The 18,750-nt window shown below is 31.8% G+C and overlaps 1 protein-coding gene across 6 annotated transcripts in view; it reads right to left on the bottom strand.

Moving 5' to 3' along the window:
* Positions 1–18,750, bottom strand: part of LRP2 (LDL receptor related protein 2) — a 233,801-nt gene that overhangs the window by 102,245 nt on the left and 112,806 nt on the right. For all 6 annotated transcript variants that reach the window (XM_023499266.2, XM_023499267.2, XM_031960509.1 and 3 more), the window contains 8 exons: positions 18,193–18,441; positions 17,067–17,278; positions 15,817–16,001; positions 14,344–14,572; positions 12,702–12,879; positions 11,196–11,324; positions 4,530–4,696; positions 1,551–1,694 (listed from right to left, as the gene is read on the bottom strand). In XM_023499266.2, the coding sequence (XP_023355034.1) occupies positions 1,551–1,694; positions 4,530–4,696; positions 11,196–11,324; positions 12,702–12,879; positions 14,344–14,572; positions 15,817–16,001; positions 17,067–17,278; positions 18,193–18,441 (1,493 nt within the window). The remainder of the gene's footprint in view (positions 1–1,550; positions 1,695–4,529; positions 4,697–11,195; positions 11,325–12,701; positions 12,880–14,343; positions 14,573–15,816; positions 16,002–17,066; positions 17,279–18,192; positions 18,442–18,750) is intronic.

Genomic DNA, 18,750 nt, shown 5'->3' with positions numbered 1-18,750 from the left:
ACAAGTTAGTAAAAAAAAATGAAACCAGCATTCACTTAAAACAATTTCACTTAAAAATTAATAACACAATAAAAATAATATTTTTAAAATGCTGTGCAATTGAGGTAAATTAACTTTTATTCAATTTAAATTGATAACATTTTGGATCTATTGTACATTCAATCAATCAAGAATCAAGATCTTAAAGTTTTTTCATATATATGTATAAAACTATAGTTAAATGACTATGCTAATATTCTGAGTAATGAATTTCTATATTTTATCCAATACTTTCTATGACATTTCTCAAATTAGTTATATTTAATCTCATTTAACTTCATCGGTTTTATACTATTGGAAAAGATAAAAATATGCTAATATATCATACTTTCTTCTTCTTAGGTAGTCTAATTCACTCTAATTCTACAAGTTCTACTTGCAATGTTATCTTCCTCTTTCTAAACTTATATTGAATTGAATAAAACTCAGTAAGGCATAAACCCCAAGAGTTGACAATTAATTTCTTGAACTGATAACACTTAACAAAATACATCATTTATGCAAGATTTTTGTGAAAAATTATAAAATTCAACGATCACCCATTTGGTTCCATATGGATATAAGCAAATAACATTTTCTTTTCCACTCAGGACAGTTATATATTGATTCAGTAGCGTGAGTTGCTTCTGAAGTTAGCCTAAGGTCCATTGTTTATCACATGAAAGAAATTTATCAAAAGAATTCATAATTCAAATCTAGTTTCTGTTCCAAACAAAGGCAGAGCTATCCAATAATCTATTTCAAATTAAAAAAGTAATATTCAACTTTTTATAAATGAAATGAGGAGAAATAGAAGAAATGAGAAGAGAGAGCAGCAGCAGTTCTTTTAAAAATTCATTTTCTCCAATAACTCTGAGGATTTTAGTCTTCATACAAGCAAAATATTCTGGCTCTTTCCTTCATCTCAGTATGAAATGACATGTCATTTGATCCTCACAACTCTGGGAGTCAGGTACTCTTTTCTTCATTTTGCATTTAAGGAAATCAAGGCAGACAGAAGGACACATGTGCCCACAGATGCATATCTAGTAAGTATCTAAGGCTGAATTTTCAGCCAGATTCTCCTGATTTCACATCTCAGTACTCTATCGAGTGAATTACCTAGATATCTTGGTAGATTTCTTCTTTGATAATTTGAGTCTGACATTATTTAACTTATTTTTTATTTATTATTTTTCCAAATGATATCTTCATATGACTAGAGAATCGTTTTAATTCCTTATTTCAGTATCAAGGCAGACAGCTGGCACATAGAGTCACATAGTATATAGAGCCAAGAAAGCAACAAGTTTAAATCCCTCCTCAGACACCAGTCTTGTGTCACAAGGAAAGTCACAAGTTTTCTATGCATTAGTCTCCTCATCTATAAAGTGAGATTAATAGTAGGACTTACCTCATAGAGGTTGGAGTGAGGGTCAAATGAGTTAACATGTAGAAGGCATTCTATAAATTTTAAAGATATATATCATATATATGCTAGCAATTATTTAAAGAGGATTGTGAATAATTACCTCAATTGATTGTGTTCCAGGATTGGTATAATAAAGATTTCTAGAAATCCAGTCTAAAGCTAGGCTTGCTGGAGATCCCAAAACAGAAGCAGGAGCAAATACAGTCCTGTTGGTACCATCTGATTTCACTCTGTGAATTTCACCCTTGGGGAAAAAAAAAAACAAAGGAAATAAGACAATTTCAAAGACAAGAATTCTTTTTTTAAATATATTATTTTCCCCCGATTACATATTAAAAACTATTTAAAATATTTTCTTTTAAGTTTTTAGTTTCAAATTCTATCTCTCCTTCCCTCCTCCCTCAAGGGGAAGAGGGAATTCTCATTAAATTTAATTTTTATTACCAAATTATTTTATTTGTCTAACAAGCAGCCAAGCAACCCTAAACTGTGTCTCATCTATCATTTTCTCTTACTCAAATTCCATTGTCTTCAGTATAATTTCTCAAGATTATTACACATGACTCTCCTTTGTGCACTTTGCCTTCCAGCCAAAGAAGTTGGAATATGGTCCCTCATCAATGACATTTCATCTCTCATCTCTGTGACTCTGCCCCACCTATTCCTGGAATGCACTTCTTCCTCATCTCCATCATTTAGAACTCCTAGTTTCATATAATTATAAGATTGAATTAAATTTTATATTTATCTCCCTATGAATTTGGAGGAGAGAGAAAAAATTTAAAAGATTTAAATACTAAAATAAACAAAGATAGATGAATTGCTAAGAAGTATCCTGTTTAAAAAAAAAAACTGTAAAGAACTGTGATATAGAAGCTGCTAAGTAATCCTCTGGGAAATTCATGGTGCTACTCAAATACTTCCCAACATTGTCCATTTTATTTTCTTCTATCTCTCACCTCTTTTATTTTTATAGTTTTCTCTTCCTTTCTTTATCTCTTTCTCTTTATTCCTTTCCTAAATCTTTTCTTTCTTTCTCTTTTTTCCTTTTTTCTTCTCCCTATGTTTTAGGTCTGTCAGTGACATTCAGTGGTACTATATTCATTGTTTGGCCCTAATTGGTGGCACTCAGAGCAAAAGGTTGCTGAGTCTGAGTCAATTTCATGCTTGTATATGAATGTTTCGATAAAACATAGGCTGATGAATACCAGGCATTATTAGAACGTAATAGGAGATTTTATTAAGGAAGCAATGTGTGTAAGAAAATTATTGGTTTTGATGTTAAAAGACTAGATCTAAAGTCTTTATTGTAACACTTACTAGTTATGACACCATGGATAGTTTACTTAGGCTTTCAGAGTTTCAGGTTACTTATTTGTCAAATGAAGGTAACAAAAATGTTGGAAGGAACATATATGTATACTATAAAATACCATAAATATGTGAGATAATTTTTTAAATTAAGAACTATGATTTTAAAAAGGAAAACGATAAATGTTGAAAAATATAGGCGAATTAAGACGCTAGTGCATTGTTGGTGGAGTTGTGGACTGATTGTAGACTGATTCAACCATTTTGGGGGAAAATTTGGAACTCTGGACAAAGTGTTATAAAATTATGTATACCCTTTGATCTAGCAATACCACAAAAAAAAAGAAAAGGACCTGTAATTACCAAAAAATACTTATCACAGGTCCTTCAGTGATGGCAAAGAATTGAAAATGAAAAGGATGCTCATCAGTCAGGAAATGGCTGATCAAGTTATAGAAGATGATTGTGATGGGAACACTGTTGCACTATTATCTGAAACAATGAGCCAGATGCTCTTAGGAATATCTGAAAAGACTTAACATCAACTGACACAAAGTGAACTGAGCAGAACTAGGAAAGCAATGTAGATACAACAATATTGTATGACGATAAACTGTGAATGACTTAACCATTCTTAATGATACAATGATTCAAAACAATTCCAAAGCATATATGCTATGGATGATGATGATAATGTTTGTTCTATAAATTGAAATTTAAAAAATTTAAAGAAAGAAAAATGCTATCCAAAAAAGAACTGTTTTTTAAGCATACTTTAAATTTTTTTCTTTATTTTTATTGTGGTTTTTAATCCAATATGGAAATATTTTTGCATGACTATACATATATAAACTATAAGATTGCTTTCCTTCTCAATTGAGAGTAGAAAGGAAAAGAGAACATTTGGAACTCAAAAATTTTTTTAAAAATAAGGTGGTTAAAATTGTCTTTACATATAATTAGATAAAAAAATGATGATGATAATGTTTGTTCTATAAATTGAAATTTAAAAAATTTAAAGAAAGAAAAATGCTATCCAAAAAAGAACTGCTTTTTAAGCATACTTTAAATTTTTTTCTTTATTTTTATTGTGCTTTTTAATCTAATATGGAAATATTTTTGCATGACTATATATATATAAACTATAGGATTGCTTTCCTTCTCAATTGAGAGTAGAAAGGAAAAGAGAACATTTGGAACTCAAATTTTTTTTTAAAAATAAGGTGGTTAAAATTGTCTTTACATATAATTAGATAAAAAAATGAAAAAAAAATTCTATAAGGAAATATAGTTCTCCAAAATCTGGAGTAATGGGAAAAATTTTCACCTCATCACTGAATGGAACTCTCAGGATGAAATTCCCTCCATGAATACAAATCTACAGTGTATGGTCTAAAAGAGCTATTCTGCTAAGAGTATTAAGACATTAGATGGCTAACTCATAATCATATAGATAGCATTTGTTATAGGGTGGTCTTAAGCCCAAGTCTTCTTGACTATAAAACTGGAGCTTAATCCAATAGATTAGATAGATAGGTCGATAAAATAAATAGTCAAACAGAGAGAAAGATAAATGATAGAAAAATTAGATATGGAAAGATATACTATACTGCTCTTAATATAATTTTGTGTGTTCAGCTAATAAGAAGATTTGTTAATTTCATCCACTTCTATACCATTTCACCATTGAGTTACCACAATGCAAAATATATTCAACTCATAAAGACATTTTTCAGGCTTTTCCAAAGTGACCTAAAATAATACTCACTGGATTTTCAACCCAGTAGATAAACTGCTCTGAATCATCAAAGTCAACATCGTAACCATTCTGTATCCCCGCAATAGGAACCATGGCATCATTGGTTTTTTCCTCAGGATTAAGGGAGATTCCATAAATTATATTCTTTCTTACAGTTATAAGGAAGGGTTGTTCATCTGTGAAAATAATATAACATCAATCAGAATTCTATTTTAGTATTCTTTCTACTTAGAGAAATGGAATGCAATGGACCATTACCTTTTCTTGGGATAAATTTTCACTGTAGCAATAAGTGCAAAGCACAATAAATATTTATCCAAACAATCACAGCTTCATAACAAAAGATCTTAGTAGGGTCCAGTGCCCTCAATTTTAGAAGCCTTAGATTTCCCATTTGTTCTTAAAGATAATACAGGAAGGAAGCTGAACATAGCAAAATAATAACAGAATCTGAAATCACAAATTGAATTTGAATCCTGATTTGACTACTAATCACCCATCTAACTGTGGTTAATCCCTTCACTCCTCTAGGACTCAATTTCCTCATCTTCAAAATGGTAGTGTAGGATCTCTAAAGGACTCTTCCAGCTCCAGATCCTGTAAAAGGATAGCATTACAAGCTTTCTTTGATAAACCTTTCATGCTTGACAAATTTCACAGTAGGAAGTTCTGCTTCTAAATAGCTTTTAGAATCACAAAATCATCAATACAAAACCAGGCTGGTCATCAACAATCATCTAATCCAACCTCTTCGTCTTAGAGTCAATGAAACTGATACTTAGAGAGAGGAAAGACTTGGTCAAGATCATATAGAGAGTAAATGTTAAAGGAAGGATTTTGATCCAGTTCCCCCACTTCTAGAGCTAATGTTTTTTTCCATTGTTGTTGTTCAGTCATTTTTCAATCATATCTGACTCTTCATGATCCCATTTGGAGTTTTCCTGAGAAGATATATAGTTTGCCATTTCCTCCTCCAGTTCACTTTATGGATGAAGAAACTGAAGCAATCAGTATAAAGTGATTTCCCAGAGGACATATAGCTAGTAAGTATCTGAAGATGGATTTGAACTCAGGTCTCCCTGACTCAAGGCCCAGTGCTCTTTTACACTGTACCACCTACTTGCTCCTTTCTATAATCACTGTAGGTGATTATAGGTTACTATAATCATACCTCATTTTCATAGAATCCTAAATCTAGAAGTAGAAAAGGTTACAGGAATCATTTATCCAACCCTTTCATTCCACAGATAAGGAAAATGAAGTCCCAGGAAATTACACAAAAGCTGAGTTCAGTTTGAATTTCTAAGTCTGAATTATAGAAAATGTTAAAGAAATTGTTGTTATAGATTCAAAATGTATTATGAAAGGTAATCAAGCATTGCCAAGTCTTCAGGAGAATTTTATTAATAAATAAGCATGATTGACATTTAGCCAATTAGCTAATTTTACATAAATTTATCATTTTATTATTTTAAAGATGTTTAAAATGTATGTTCTCCATTGAAACTTAAATATCTTTTATAAAAGTTTATTTATACTATTAGCTCACAGAAAACAAATTCTTTTCTTTTTCTTTTTTTTTTTTTTTTTTTTTTTTGCATTTTAATACTTTTATTGAAAGGTCACTTTCTTTGTACCAGCACATAACAATACTTTGTTAGGTTACGTTAGCCAACTTAAGCTTGCACTAACAAATTAGAAAGGAAATTCTTCAGTGTATCAGGTATTTAGGAATAACTGAAGAGTACATCTGCAAAATGCCTTACAAAATGAAGCATAAGACATATGAGACATACTATGTTTCTTTGGTTTATCTTTAAAGGGAAGGTTTTGGTTTTGGTTGTTTTCTACAACATGTTGTCAAAGGAAAATTTTAATTAGTTACAGCTACTGTGGAAGTTAAGCTACATATTGCAGTGATTAACTATATGGTTTCCCAACCTTATAGTAATATATTGATTTAGATTCATTAACCTACAACTAGTCTTAAATCTCCAACTAACACATAATCAGTTGATTAAATTGCTACTTATTTGATTCTGGATAGACAACTCACTTTAGTCTAAGTTGAATTATTACAGGGGCATTATAACAATAGCATATCCCAAATGTATTGCTTTGAAATACAAAGCTATAGACTAACTGATCTAGCTTTATACCAACAGTAATCCTTATTTAAAAGTTCTAGAGTGCTAGTGTTAGCATACATTGCTTTAGAAGGGTATAACTGAAGTTTCAGATTAGTAGACTATGAGAGTTGATTTTACAATAGAAATTAATTTTTTCTTAGGGGCTAGAGATTGAAATAAAAATCATTGTGTATAAAACTTTATATACCATATCACTTGTTTGCTAAGATAATGTTGAATATCACTTAAAATTTAATATGTCAGTCTATAATTTTAATGGAATTTTATAATCAAATTTAAATGAATAATATACCAAACAAAATAAATCTTTAGAATCATTGGATTATCTAGTTGTATAAGGTTTTAACAAATTTATTTATACAGTCTCAAATACTAAAGTGCTGATATCATATCATTTTTCAATAATAAATTATTTTCAAAAATAATGAAAACTTCAGGCTATCTTCCATCCTAATTTTCAGAAGTTCTAATAATGGAACATAGATGCAGCATTACCATATGTTTCCTTCAAAAGAAGGAAATAATATTAAAATTATGTTTTATGTATTTAATGTTGGAAAATATGATTATTAGTTATATCCTGCCCTTCAGTTGTTTTTCAATCATATCTGACTCCTCATGGCCTCATTTGCAGTTTTCTTAGCAAAATTACTATAATGTTTTATTTCTTTCTCTAGTTTATTTTACAGAAGAGGAAACTGAGGCAAACGGGGTTAAGAGACTTGTCCAGGGTCATAAAATTAATGAGTGTCTGAGGTCATATTTGAAATCAGGAAAATGCATCTTCCTGATTCAAGGCCTGGTTCTCTAACCACTGAACAACCTAGTTACCCCAATTATACACAGTTCATGATTGAAGACTTATGTTCTTACTTTGACCTGATAATTAGTGAAGTTGGAAAGATTCTCCTGATAAATAAATGTTCTAATTTCATGCTTAAATTTAATTTATCCTTCCCTTTTTTATAGTATTTGTAAAATCATACATATTAACAGGCATGTATATTTTCTGACTATAGACAATATCTTCTAGTTAAAATCTCTGAATTTTTTGTGGAAGTATAATAATAATAATAATAATAAAAAGGGCATAGTTTAAACATCTCAAAGACATGATTTTATTATTATATCTTGAATTTATAATATGGATACAGGATAGACTTACTATTTCATTGGTACTGAGAACTCCGAGGTAAGGAAACTTCCTCTACCAATGAAAGTCTGTACCTTCTCTGAAATTTATAGTTTTAGAGGTTTGTCTAGAGCATGGTCAAACTCAAATAAAAATGACCCATTAATTCATATACAAGAATCCCCGTGGACTGCATATTAAATTAGCTTTAAAATCTAATGTTACTTATTTTTTGTATTTTTATTTATTTTTAAATATTCCCAATTTAATATTGTTCCTAGAGAAGATTGTGAGCTCATAAAGTTTGAGGATTTTAAGTTGGAGACCTTTGGTTCAGAGCACTGAGAGTTACCAAGAGTAACACAGTCAATGTATATCAGAGGAGATACTTCAACTCATCTTCCTAGAATCAAGGTCAGCTCTCTATCCATTATACCACATTGCTTTTTTCCCAAAACAGAATGGTAATTCATTTAAATTATCTCTTCTAAGGTTCTTTCTATAAAAGAACTAACCTTTTGATTAGCACATATTGAGTTCACTCAGACACCAATTTGTAAAGACTGAAAAATTTCCATCTCAAAAAGTCTGTCTAGATCATAGGGGAAAAAAATCATGAGATCCTATGTCAATCAAGAAAGCATTCAATGGAAAAAGAATTAGCATCCATCAATCACCATGAAGTTAGTCATGTTGGATATGCCAGTTTCCAGCACATAATTCGACAATATTACTATGTTGAAAGAATCCGTTGTATCCGAAATGTGTATAGCTCAGTCTAATCTTTTTTGCCAGCAGACTAAATTAAGAAATGTCAACAAGGATTAGATTTAGACTAAATCTCTGAAGAAAAATAGCAAATGTCTATCCCTTTGTAACTATTAGCAATAATTAAAATCTTTCACCATAAGAAAAATAACCATCATGGCACAGTACTATTTCTTGATAAGCATCTGACTTTCAGTAAATCTGGCCTATCTATTTTATATGAAGGCATCCTAAATTTACTGGTTTGGGGATATATTTTCCATTTGAAAAATGATTTTAATTCTAGATTAGCAAATCCAATATTCGTGTGGGAAAAAAAGAAACATTTAATCAATTGCTGTGAAAATAATAAGCTATTTGAAGATCAGTCTTTAAGCTTTTTCTCTTTTCATCTTTCATCACTGGCTAAATACATTTATTTCACTTCATTTAGTATGTCTCCTGAGATTTGGGTTTTATGCACACTTTTAAGTTTCAAAACAATAGAGGAGAGTGAGAAAAGGCAGCATTTTAAATAAAAGGCACATATTTTGACATCATCTTGCTTTTTTCCTAAAGTAAATTCCTCAAGTTGAACAATAATGTCTTTTCATTATTTTCTAATTCACAATAACACAAAGCTCTTTGTATAGAGGATGTTAATCTTATGAGCATTAACCATCCAGTTAAGGGAAATACCAATGAGGCAATAAGAAAAGGAAACTGCTAAGCTAATAACACTCAATATTTCATATGGTAAAAGTTCTGCATTTTGCTTCTTAATTACAGACTTTAGAAGCTTCTGTTCTATCTTGTCACAAAATCTTTCTTTCACCCACATACATGAGAGAAAGGGTGAGCCAAGAAATGATTCATCTACATGAACATCCATAGCACTATGTTCAGGTATAACAGGTACTATACAAGTAATTTATCTTAATTCAACACAAGACTATCCACTCAGTATTAAGTATTTACCATGTATTAGACTAAAGAAGGAAATGGCAACCACTCCAATATCTCTGCCAAGAAAACCTCAAATGGGGTCATGAAGAGTCAGACATGACTGAAATAACTGAACAGCAATAAATGTGTACAGCACTGTGCTAGACACAATGGATTTTTTTTCTTTTCCAGACCTGTGATTTCCTTTATGAAAGCAACTCTTGGTGTGGAAATTTCTTCTACTAATGCAGATGAGCACCTATTCCACAATTTATAGTCTTAAAGACTTGCCTGAGACATTGAGATGTTAAATAACTTTTCCAGGGTCACAAAATCTGTATCAAAGTCAGGTCTTCCTGACTCCTTGGTCAGCTCTACTATTCTATCTACTACATGTCATGCTGCTTTCCTATCATAGATGCACAAGAAATAAGAATAAAATGGGAAAGTCTTTGCTTTCAATATTGTTTATAGACAATCTGTACAAGTATCCAGTATACTTATCTTCATAGTTTATACAATTATCTTTACAAATTATACAATAATTCCTCCATTCCTATTTTCCTTGAAAATTTAGCTTAAGTGCCACTTCTTACATGAAACATTTCCTGATTACCTCTTTCAATCACTAGGCCTCCCCCACAAAATTACCTTGTATTAACTTTGCATGCATCTCTTGGGATAGACTTTATGCTCCTTGAGGGCAAAACCTATCTCATTTTTTTTCTTAGCTCTTAGCTAAGTGCCTCACTAGGTACTTAATAAATTCATATTGATTTATTTATCTTCAAAATAAAAAATTAAATGAAGCAGTACAATATAGCAGAAGAAGTACTAAATTCTTTGGTTCATTTAAAAATGTCATGCAAATTTGTTAATTATCTACTATGTACAAAGGTACTGAAGTCAGATCTATATTCTAATATCAGTTGGGCTACTTGAAAGTTATATGACTTAAAATAAATCACTTCACTTTGGTTCCCATTTTTCCCATATACAAAATGAGAACGTTGTGTCAAGTGATAAACAAAGTTCCTCTGGAAATTAAGTGGATACCCATCAGTTGGAAAATGGCTGAATAAATCATATTATATGAGTGTAATGGAATATTACTGTGCTATCAAAAATGATGAACAGGATGATTTCAGAAAAGCCTGGAAAGACTTACATGAACTGATACTGAGTGAAGTGAGTAGAACCAAGAGAACATTGTACATAGTAACAAGATTATGTGATGATCAACCATGATGGACTTGGTTCTTTCCATCAATGAGGTGATTCGAAGAAATTCCAAAAGATTTGTGATGGAAAGTGTCATCCACAACCAGAAAGAGAACTATGAAGACTGAATGTGGATCAAAGCATAATATTTTCACCTTTTGTTATTGTTGGTTGTTTGCTTGGTTTTTTCCTTTCTCATATTTTTTCCCTTTTGATATGATTTTTCTTGCATAGCATGACAAATATGGAAGTATGTTTAGAAGAATTAATATGTTTAACCTATATTAAATTGTTTGCTGTCTTGGAGAGGGTGTGGAAAGGAGAAAAAATTGGAATACAAGGTTTTGCAAAGATGAATGTTGAAAACTATCTTTGCATGTATTTGGAAAAAATAAAATACTATTTTTTAAAAAGATAAAGTTCCTTCCTGATCTAAAGTCATATGCATTTACTGCATATAAGATAGAATGAGCACCATACCTCTCAAGCAATTAATAGAATCAGAAGAAAGAGTCCACCCTGAAGGACAAGCACAAGAATAAAACCTTGGTCCTGATGAAGAAAGCAAACACAGGTGGCTACAGGGTGCAGATATACATGAATTTGTACCTGCAATTTAAAAAGAAAACACAAATCACATTCATAAAATTAATATCAAACCTGTTTCTAATTTTTCAAATATAAGGTATCAAGTATAATCTTGTTCTCTTGTACAGTATACTAGAATGGCATAGTTCTCCTATATGTATTCCAAGCAAAGTAGTTTTAGTATCCATTTCACAAATTAACTGAGCTTTTATGCCTATTCCTAATTTCCTGGGCTATTTTACTCTTTCCCAGTGATAGATGTCTCACACAAGAGGTAACAGGGACAAATAACTTCCCTAAGTTCACAGAGGAAGAACTCAAAAATGGAACAATTAGTCAAAGGGATAACCTGATAAGCCAATGTAACATGGCTGCTAATCCCCATTTGTTTATTTATCTATCCTTAAATTTAAGATATTAACCACTAAATGTAGCTATACCAAAAACTGTTGTTTGCTAAATATCTAGGATGTATTGCTCCCATCCTGATAATCTTTTATCTCCATCTTCAAAAACTTTAATAGATAGACTATTAGAATCGCATGTTAACCACATTCATCAACCAGTTCCTCATCTGCCAAATGAGGGAATTGGATAAGATGATTAATACAATATCTTCTGGCTCAAAATACTATAATTGTGAATCATCTGTCTCCTCTTCCCTCTTAGACTATTGATTCTTTGAGAACAGCAGTAATATATATGCATCTGACATTTGAACAGTGTTGTATATGCTATAAATAGTCTATGTGTATCCATACACTGAATTATCTCCCAAGACCACCAGAAAAGAAAACCATGGCTCAGCATTTCAAGAGTACTTTCTATTGAAAAAGAGAATAATCTAATATACCAAGAATCATAGGAGCAAACACCAGTGGACACTGTGAAAAGGACAACTCACTTGACAGATGAGAAAACTGAATCTGAGAGAACTTAGGTGCCTTGCCCAAAATCACTCAGGTACAAGACTGAGATTTAGATCCCAACACTCTGAACCCAAATCCTACACTTTCCATTGTACCATATGGCTTCTAAGGTAATCGCAGCACTCTGGCCATCTAACATATATAACTCAGCAAATCAGAGTACATAACAAAACCAAAGGGCCATAAGAAACTACTACCATAAACCAGTTTCTCATAGGCTACTCACAAATTCAGATTTATTTCCATCCAAATAAGAGGTTTGACTTTCTTTTTTAAATTTTTTTACAGAGGTTTGACTTTCTAGTGTTAAATAGAAGTGTTAGAAACTGGGAAAATAAAAAGAACACAGGGGAGACTATAGTCCAAATATTTGCCAGCAAACAAATGACTCAGAAACAATCTCATAAGAATTCCCAAAGTAAATGCTTTCCTCCTACCCATAACCCGCACACAAATTAGCTTCACTTACTACTAGGTTGTTTAACTGGATGCACAGCAACAATTCCCAGAGGCTGGTGAATATTATAAATTATGACTGTTTGATTTCCCCCGTGCCACTTATTGGCACGAATGACTCGATGAGTATGACGGTCTGTCCAATAAACAAAATCTTCAAAGAGAGTCAAAGCGTGAGGATGACGTAATACCTGCAAGGCAGGAATTTTCCAGCTATGAGTCCTTAATTGTGATATTGAAACCTCAGATAAAAATTAAGACCAAGGAAGCAGGGTATAAAACAATGCCTGTCTGATAAAATTAATAACTTTTAGACTTTTGTCACTAAATAAAAGCAAAAAGTGGTAGGGGTCAAGGCTATCTTAAAATCATCATACCTTGCTTTGTAGCATCTATATCTTTCAAATCACTTTCACACATTTCATTTCAGCCTTATAACAATACTGTTTTTAAAAATTAGTCAGGTTTCCCTATCTCCATATTACTAACAGCACCCTGAAGAATAGAGAGTTAGATGATTTACCTGAAATAACATGGGTAACTAGAACTAAGTACCTAACCCAATACTTTTTCAGCTATACCATGTTACTTCATTGGCTTGAGAAAGCTCAGGAAAAATCTTCATGAAGAAAAAAAGGTGCTGTCAAGTTCATGACTGTCAGATCTTCAGTCTGTGTCCTATATCAGTATACATAGTATTTCCTCCAGGAGAATGTAGGTCCTTGAGGTAAAAGACTGCTTTGTTTTTTCTTTGTATTCCCAAAGTTTAGCATAGTTTATGGCACATAATAGAATCTCAATAAATAAATGCTTGTTGAATTCTGTTTTCGGGCATTAGCTAGTCACAAGATTTTTTCCCTCTCTTTTATGTTTTAAATGGCATATTATGTGGTACTAGAAAAGCTGGCTCTGTGTTATTAAGTATCATAAAGTAGTCATATATATCAAAACTGAAGGGCATTGGTGCTTTTATAGAAAATTACAGTAATATTTATTACTTAGGAAATTAATTATAAACTACATAGGTAATAATTTTAAATACTGGTTTATTAAAAGGTAAAAACTAACTAGATTCAGAAAAAGGCTCTCTTTTCCTTTTAGTTTCCCAAAAAAACTTATTTTTCACATAAAATATCTCTTGAATCCCTGGTCTGTTCAGAATAACAGTGTATAGTGGCTCTTTTCAACAATGAGGTGATTTCAGGCCAGTTCCAATAGACTTATGATGAAAAGAGCCATCTGCATCCAGAAAGATGACTATTGGGACTGAATGTGGATCTCAATATAGTTTTTTCACCTTTTTTGTTGTTGTCTGCTTGCCTTTTGTTTTTTTTCTCATTTTTTTTCCTTTTGATCTGATTTTTCTTGTGCAGCATGATAAATGTAGAAATATGTATAAAGGAATTGTACATGTTTAATATATATTGGATTACTTGCTGTCTAGGGGAGGGGGAGAGGAAGAGAGAAAAATTTGGAACACAAGGTTTTGCAAGGGTGCATGTCAAAAACTATCTTTGCATGTATTTCTAAAATAAACAACTATTTAAAAAGAAGAAGAAAAACAGTGTTTAGAACATTGAACAAGATTTGTTTCTAAGTTTACTTTGTTCTATCTTTATCCACAAGTTTTTTGATATTTTTCACTGACTTCTTACCAAATCACTGGCTACCACCTGCCTCCGGTGGTTTCCATTGTAATCACAAAAGTCAATGTAATCAAGATAGGCATCCATGAAGTAGAGCAATTTATTGGGGTAATCAATAGCCAAGCCATTGGGCCAATAGATCTTATCCTTGATGATAACTGTGCGATTAGTGCCATCCATACTGGCCCTTTCAATTCGAGGATTTCTGCCCCAGTCTGACCAGAACATCAGATGTGCACTGTGAAAAGAAACTAGTTACTGATGGTAGTAAAATGATCAAATATTCAAAATGACCACCATTTTGATATTTCAAAATAGGCATTTTCAATTACAGATATGTTAAGTGTTCATTTTATTTGTTTGTTTTATAATGCAAAACCTTAATCAAAATGTAATCTTCTCCTATCTGGGTATTTTTACATTGTTACTTTGCCAATGGAGTACATGATGACATTTAAGATTTCCAATACTAATTTCATATTTATAGAACCACTGAAGCATCTTATTTTCAATGGCTGAAGGTGACCTTAGAGTTTTCTTGCCCAACCACCATGTTTTACTGGTGAAGAAGCTAGGGCATGGTGAGGTTAAATGATGTCCCAGAGTTCACCTGGGTTAGCAATAGCAGAGCCAAACTAGTACCCAAACCTGTCTCATCCGTTGCTCTATCCACTATATCACCATTAGCTAGCAATACAGTTAATACAAAAATTAGGAGATTTGTGAAATTCATCTGTTTTAGTTGATGATTTATAAAGTTTAAGATAGGAAAGTCAATTTATAAACATTCATTTTTATTCCTAAAATTTTTAGGTACAATATTCAAATGTCAACAGAATCAGTCTATAAATAAAGATAATCCCATTCTCCAACCAATATGGAGGACAGGATAATTTAAATTCACATAAAGAAACTCTCCTGATATTTTTGCAAAAATAAGATGATTTGTCTTTCTTCCTTAAAGAGACACAAAAGAAAGATTTTTTCCCACTCTTTTTTTAGGACTTACAATGGAATGTTATAGAACTGGAGGAGCTGGTTCTGTGTTATTTTAGGTATAATGAAATAGTCATATATACTAAAACTGAAGCCCATTGATTCTTTTATAGAAGATTACAATAGTATCTATTAATTAGAAAATTAATTTTAAACCATATAACTAATTATTTTAAATACTACATTGTTAAAATTTAATAATCATGTTATCTTCAAATAGAATAACAGCTTATGAAAATAACAGATTAGTTTAAAAGCAGCAACAAAACAACTTTATGCCCATAACTCCCGCAGCTCCAAAGTCTTCTATGAAATCATCTGTATTTATAAATTGAATCACAAAAACAAACAAAACAAGACAAACTAGGGATCAACTCAGATATAAGCTAAAGCCTGTTATTGTTTCTTCTCCACCCATCCCAGCCCAAATATATTCATTTTGAGATAACATCATTTTGAAACAAAACCAAAAAAAAAAAATCTTACTCAATTCTGGGATCTAATACTAGTCCCCTTGGGTTTGTTACATTTTCACTAATCAGCACAGTCCTGTGGTTCCCATCCATTTTAGAGACTTCAATTGTTTCCAGAACATAGTCTGTCCAGTAAAGATTGCGACCTACCCAGTCTACCGCAATACTTTCAGTCACGGTGACACCACTGTCAAATATCTATAGGGAAACAGAAAGACAGAAACAAACCGAGATGGGGGAGGGATGGAGAAGGGAGAGACAGAAAGAGAAACAGACAGACAGAGAAAGAGAGACAGAGAGAGAAACAGGGGCAGAGAGACATAGAGATATGCAGAGAGACAGAGATATAGAGAGAAACAGAGACAGAGAAAGAGAGAGACACAGAGAGAGACAGAAAGAAACAGAGAGACAGAGACAGAGAGAGCAACAAAGAGAAACAGAGAGAGAATATAAATGTTAAATATCTATGAAACATTCAGTATTGAACTTTACTATATAAAACATCAGATTGAATTAAATTAGTTGTCTTTCTGCAACTAAGCATAGACTGCAACTTTTCTTTTAATTGGCCATCCTTTTTTGTTGCATTATACAGTTAGCATCATGGAAGTAGGGAAAATAGATAACATTATACAATAGAACAAGAGGCAGCTTCAGAGCCTAAGACCTGTGCTCAGGGCTTATTTCTGACACGAATTAGCTAAATGACTTTGAGCAAGTTTCTTGACTTGTCTCTAAGGATATTTATTGATTTGCATTTATAGGGGGAATGGCCTCATCAGGAATTCCTAATACTAATGAAATCACAACTCTAGCCCTAAAATGAAAAAAAAAAAAAATAAAGAAAAAAGAAAAAGAAAAAGAAAATTTAGTGAGATTAACTACTAGTAATAACAATAGGAGGGTACAAAAGGATAGCTGAGATTCTGGAGCAAGTTTTGGCACAGATAACATTAAGATATAGAGATACATTTTTTTCATTCTTTTACTAGTCTATTTTTGCCCATGTGGGTAGAATGAAAGGGGCTATGGAATAGACACTGGAGCCTTCCTAAGTTCTCACATTATGTGAGCTAAAAACAGAATATGTATCAACCTTCTAATTTGCTCTAACTCTAAAACTATCTTAATCATGTTGACATGAATTTCCAGTCCCCATGTATATGTATATGCTCTACAGAGCACCCTAATTTTTACTGATGAACAAAGCAAAATAATATTAAAATGACTCAATAAAAATAAAAAGTTGGAAATTACACTTACTACTTTTCGGTCTGTTCCATTTTGAAAAGCACTCCAGATTTTATCCTGTCTAATATCAGACCAAAAGATACGGCCACTGAGTGAATCAAAATCAATTGCCACAATATGTTCACCATCACGGATAAGTGAATAAATATTATCTCCCTGAGAGGTGATGTTATCAGCAACTATTTGATTCCGACTAGTCACTAGTAACAAAAGATTTCCTGAAGCTGTGAAAGAATAAAATGCAAACATTTCAATGATTTTCCTAGAGAAAAACACTTTCAAACTATTCAAACACTTGATACAATATATTTTCAAAGTACATAGAATATACTTTCAATAGAAGTTAAAATACAAAATAGCTTCTGTGAAATCCTTTTATCATATTATTTTCAGAATAGGTTAACTGTTGATCTAAAGCATCTTTACCATTAAAAAATACATTTCAGTATCTGATGCACTAAATTTGTCAATTGAAAGATACTTCTTGTTCTGAATTCCTATTAATATCAAATACAGAATCTATATTCTATTTTATCTCACCTCACACTTACTAGAATTTAAGTTTCTTGAGGGCAAGGACCATACCTTAAACACACAGTATGTATTTAATAAATATCTGTGAAATTAATAGCTATGTATAAACACATGAATTTTATACATTAATACAGAACCCTTTTCAAAATTCTTCCCATACTACAGTTGCCTACTTCCAATATAGGTTTTATTCTTTCTTTCAAAATTCATTTTCAAATGCATGTTCCAAATTATTAACTGAATGAGGATAAATAGGTGTCACATACTTCATTTTTTAATGCATAATAAACATCTAATTATTTATTTATTATTTACTAATAGCATTTATTATAAGATTGCTATTAATATACTTATTATTATTATTAAATTTAAATTATCCCAGGAGCAAATTCTTAATTAAAATAGAAATACAATACCAGTGTATATATCAGTAAAATGTAAACTCCATGAGAATAAGATTTCTCAGGATTAGAAAAATGTCCCGGGGCTCCCAAATTGGGAAGTAGATTACACATAAAGCCAGTTCTAACCAATATGACATTTGCCATTAAACTCAATTGATAGTTATCCAAAACTGTTCGTTTTCAAAACAAATAATCCTCACCAGCAACTTTGCAAGTCTTCCCATTGCCTTCTAATATATACCCTTCATCACACCAACATCGGGAAGACCCTCTTTCATTATAACAATGCTGGCTGCAAAAACCTGGAGTTTCACATTCATTGATGTCTTCACAGGTTTTAGAGTCATTGGTGAGCTGATATCCAAATGGGCACAAACACTGAGCCCCAAAAGGCCCTTGAATGCACTCATGAGTGCAACCAGCATTATTGTCTGAGCAGCTCTCCTGATCTAAAGAAAGAAAAGGAAAAGAAAAGTGTCAGAAATCTTATCTTTCAATCACTGTGGCACAATGCTCCTTATGTGCAAAACAACACAACTTTCCAACAGACATTGTGAGTTGTATTCATTTGACCAAGATGGAAGGTCAATGGTGTCTCCACCCAATTGTTATTTATGATACCAATCATCATGCAGTTTTAAAATCTCCTTTGCCAATTTCTACTTAGAAAAGTGGTAGAAACATTGAGGGTGAGGGTGATTTATGTAGAAGAAATACAATTGCCATTCATCTTAATAATTCAAGCATGCAAAGAAATC

This window comes from Sarcophilus harrisii, chromosome 3 (genome assembly GCF_902635505.1).
Source record: "Sarcophilus harrisii chromosome 3, mSarHar1.11, whole genome shotgun sequence".
NCBI lineage: Eukaryota > Metazoa > Chordata > Mammalia > Dasyuromorphia > Dasyuridae > Sarcophilus > Sarcophilus harrisii.
This window is presented reverse-complemented; position numbering and strand designations above follow the sequence as displayed.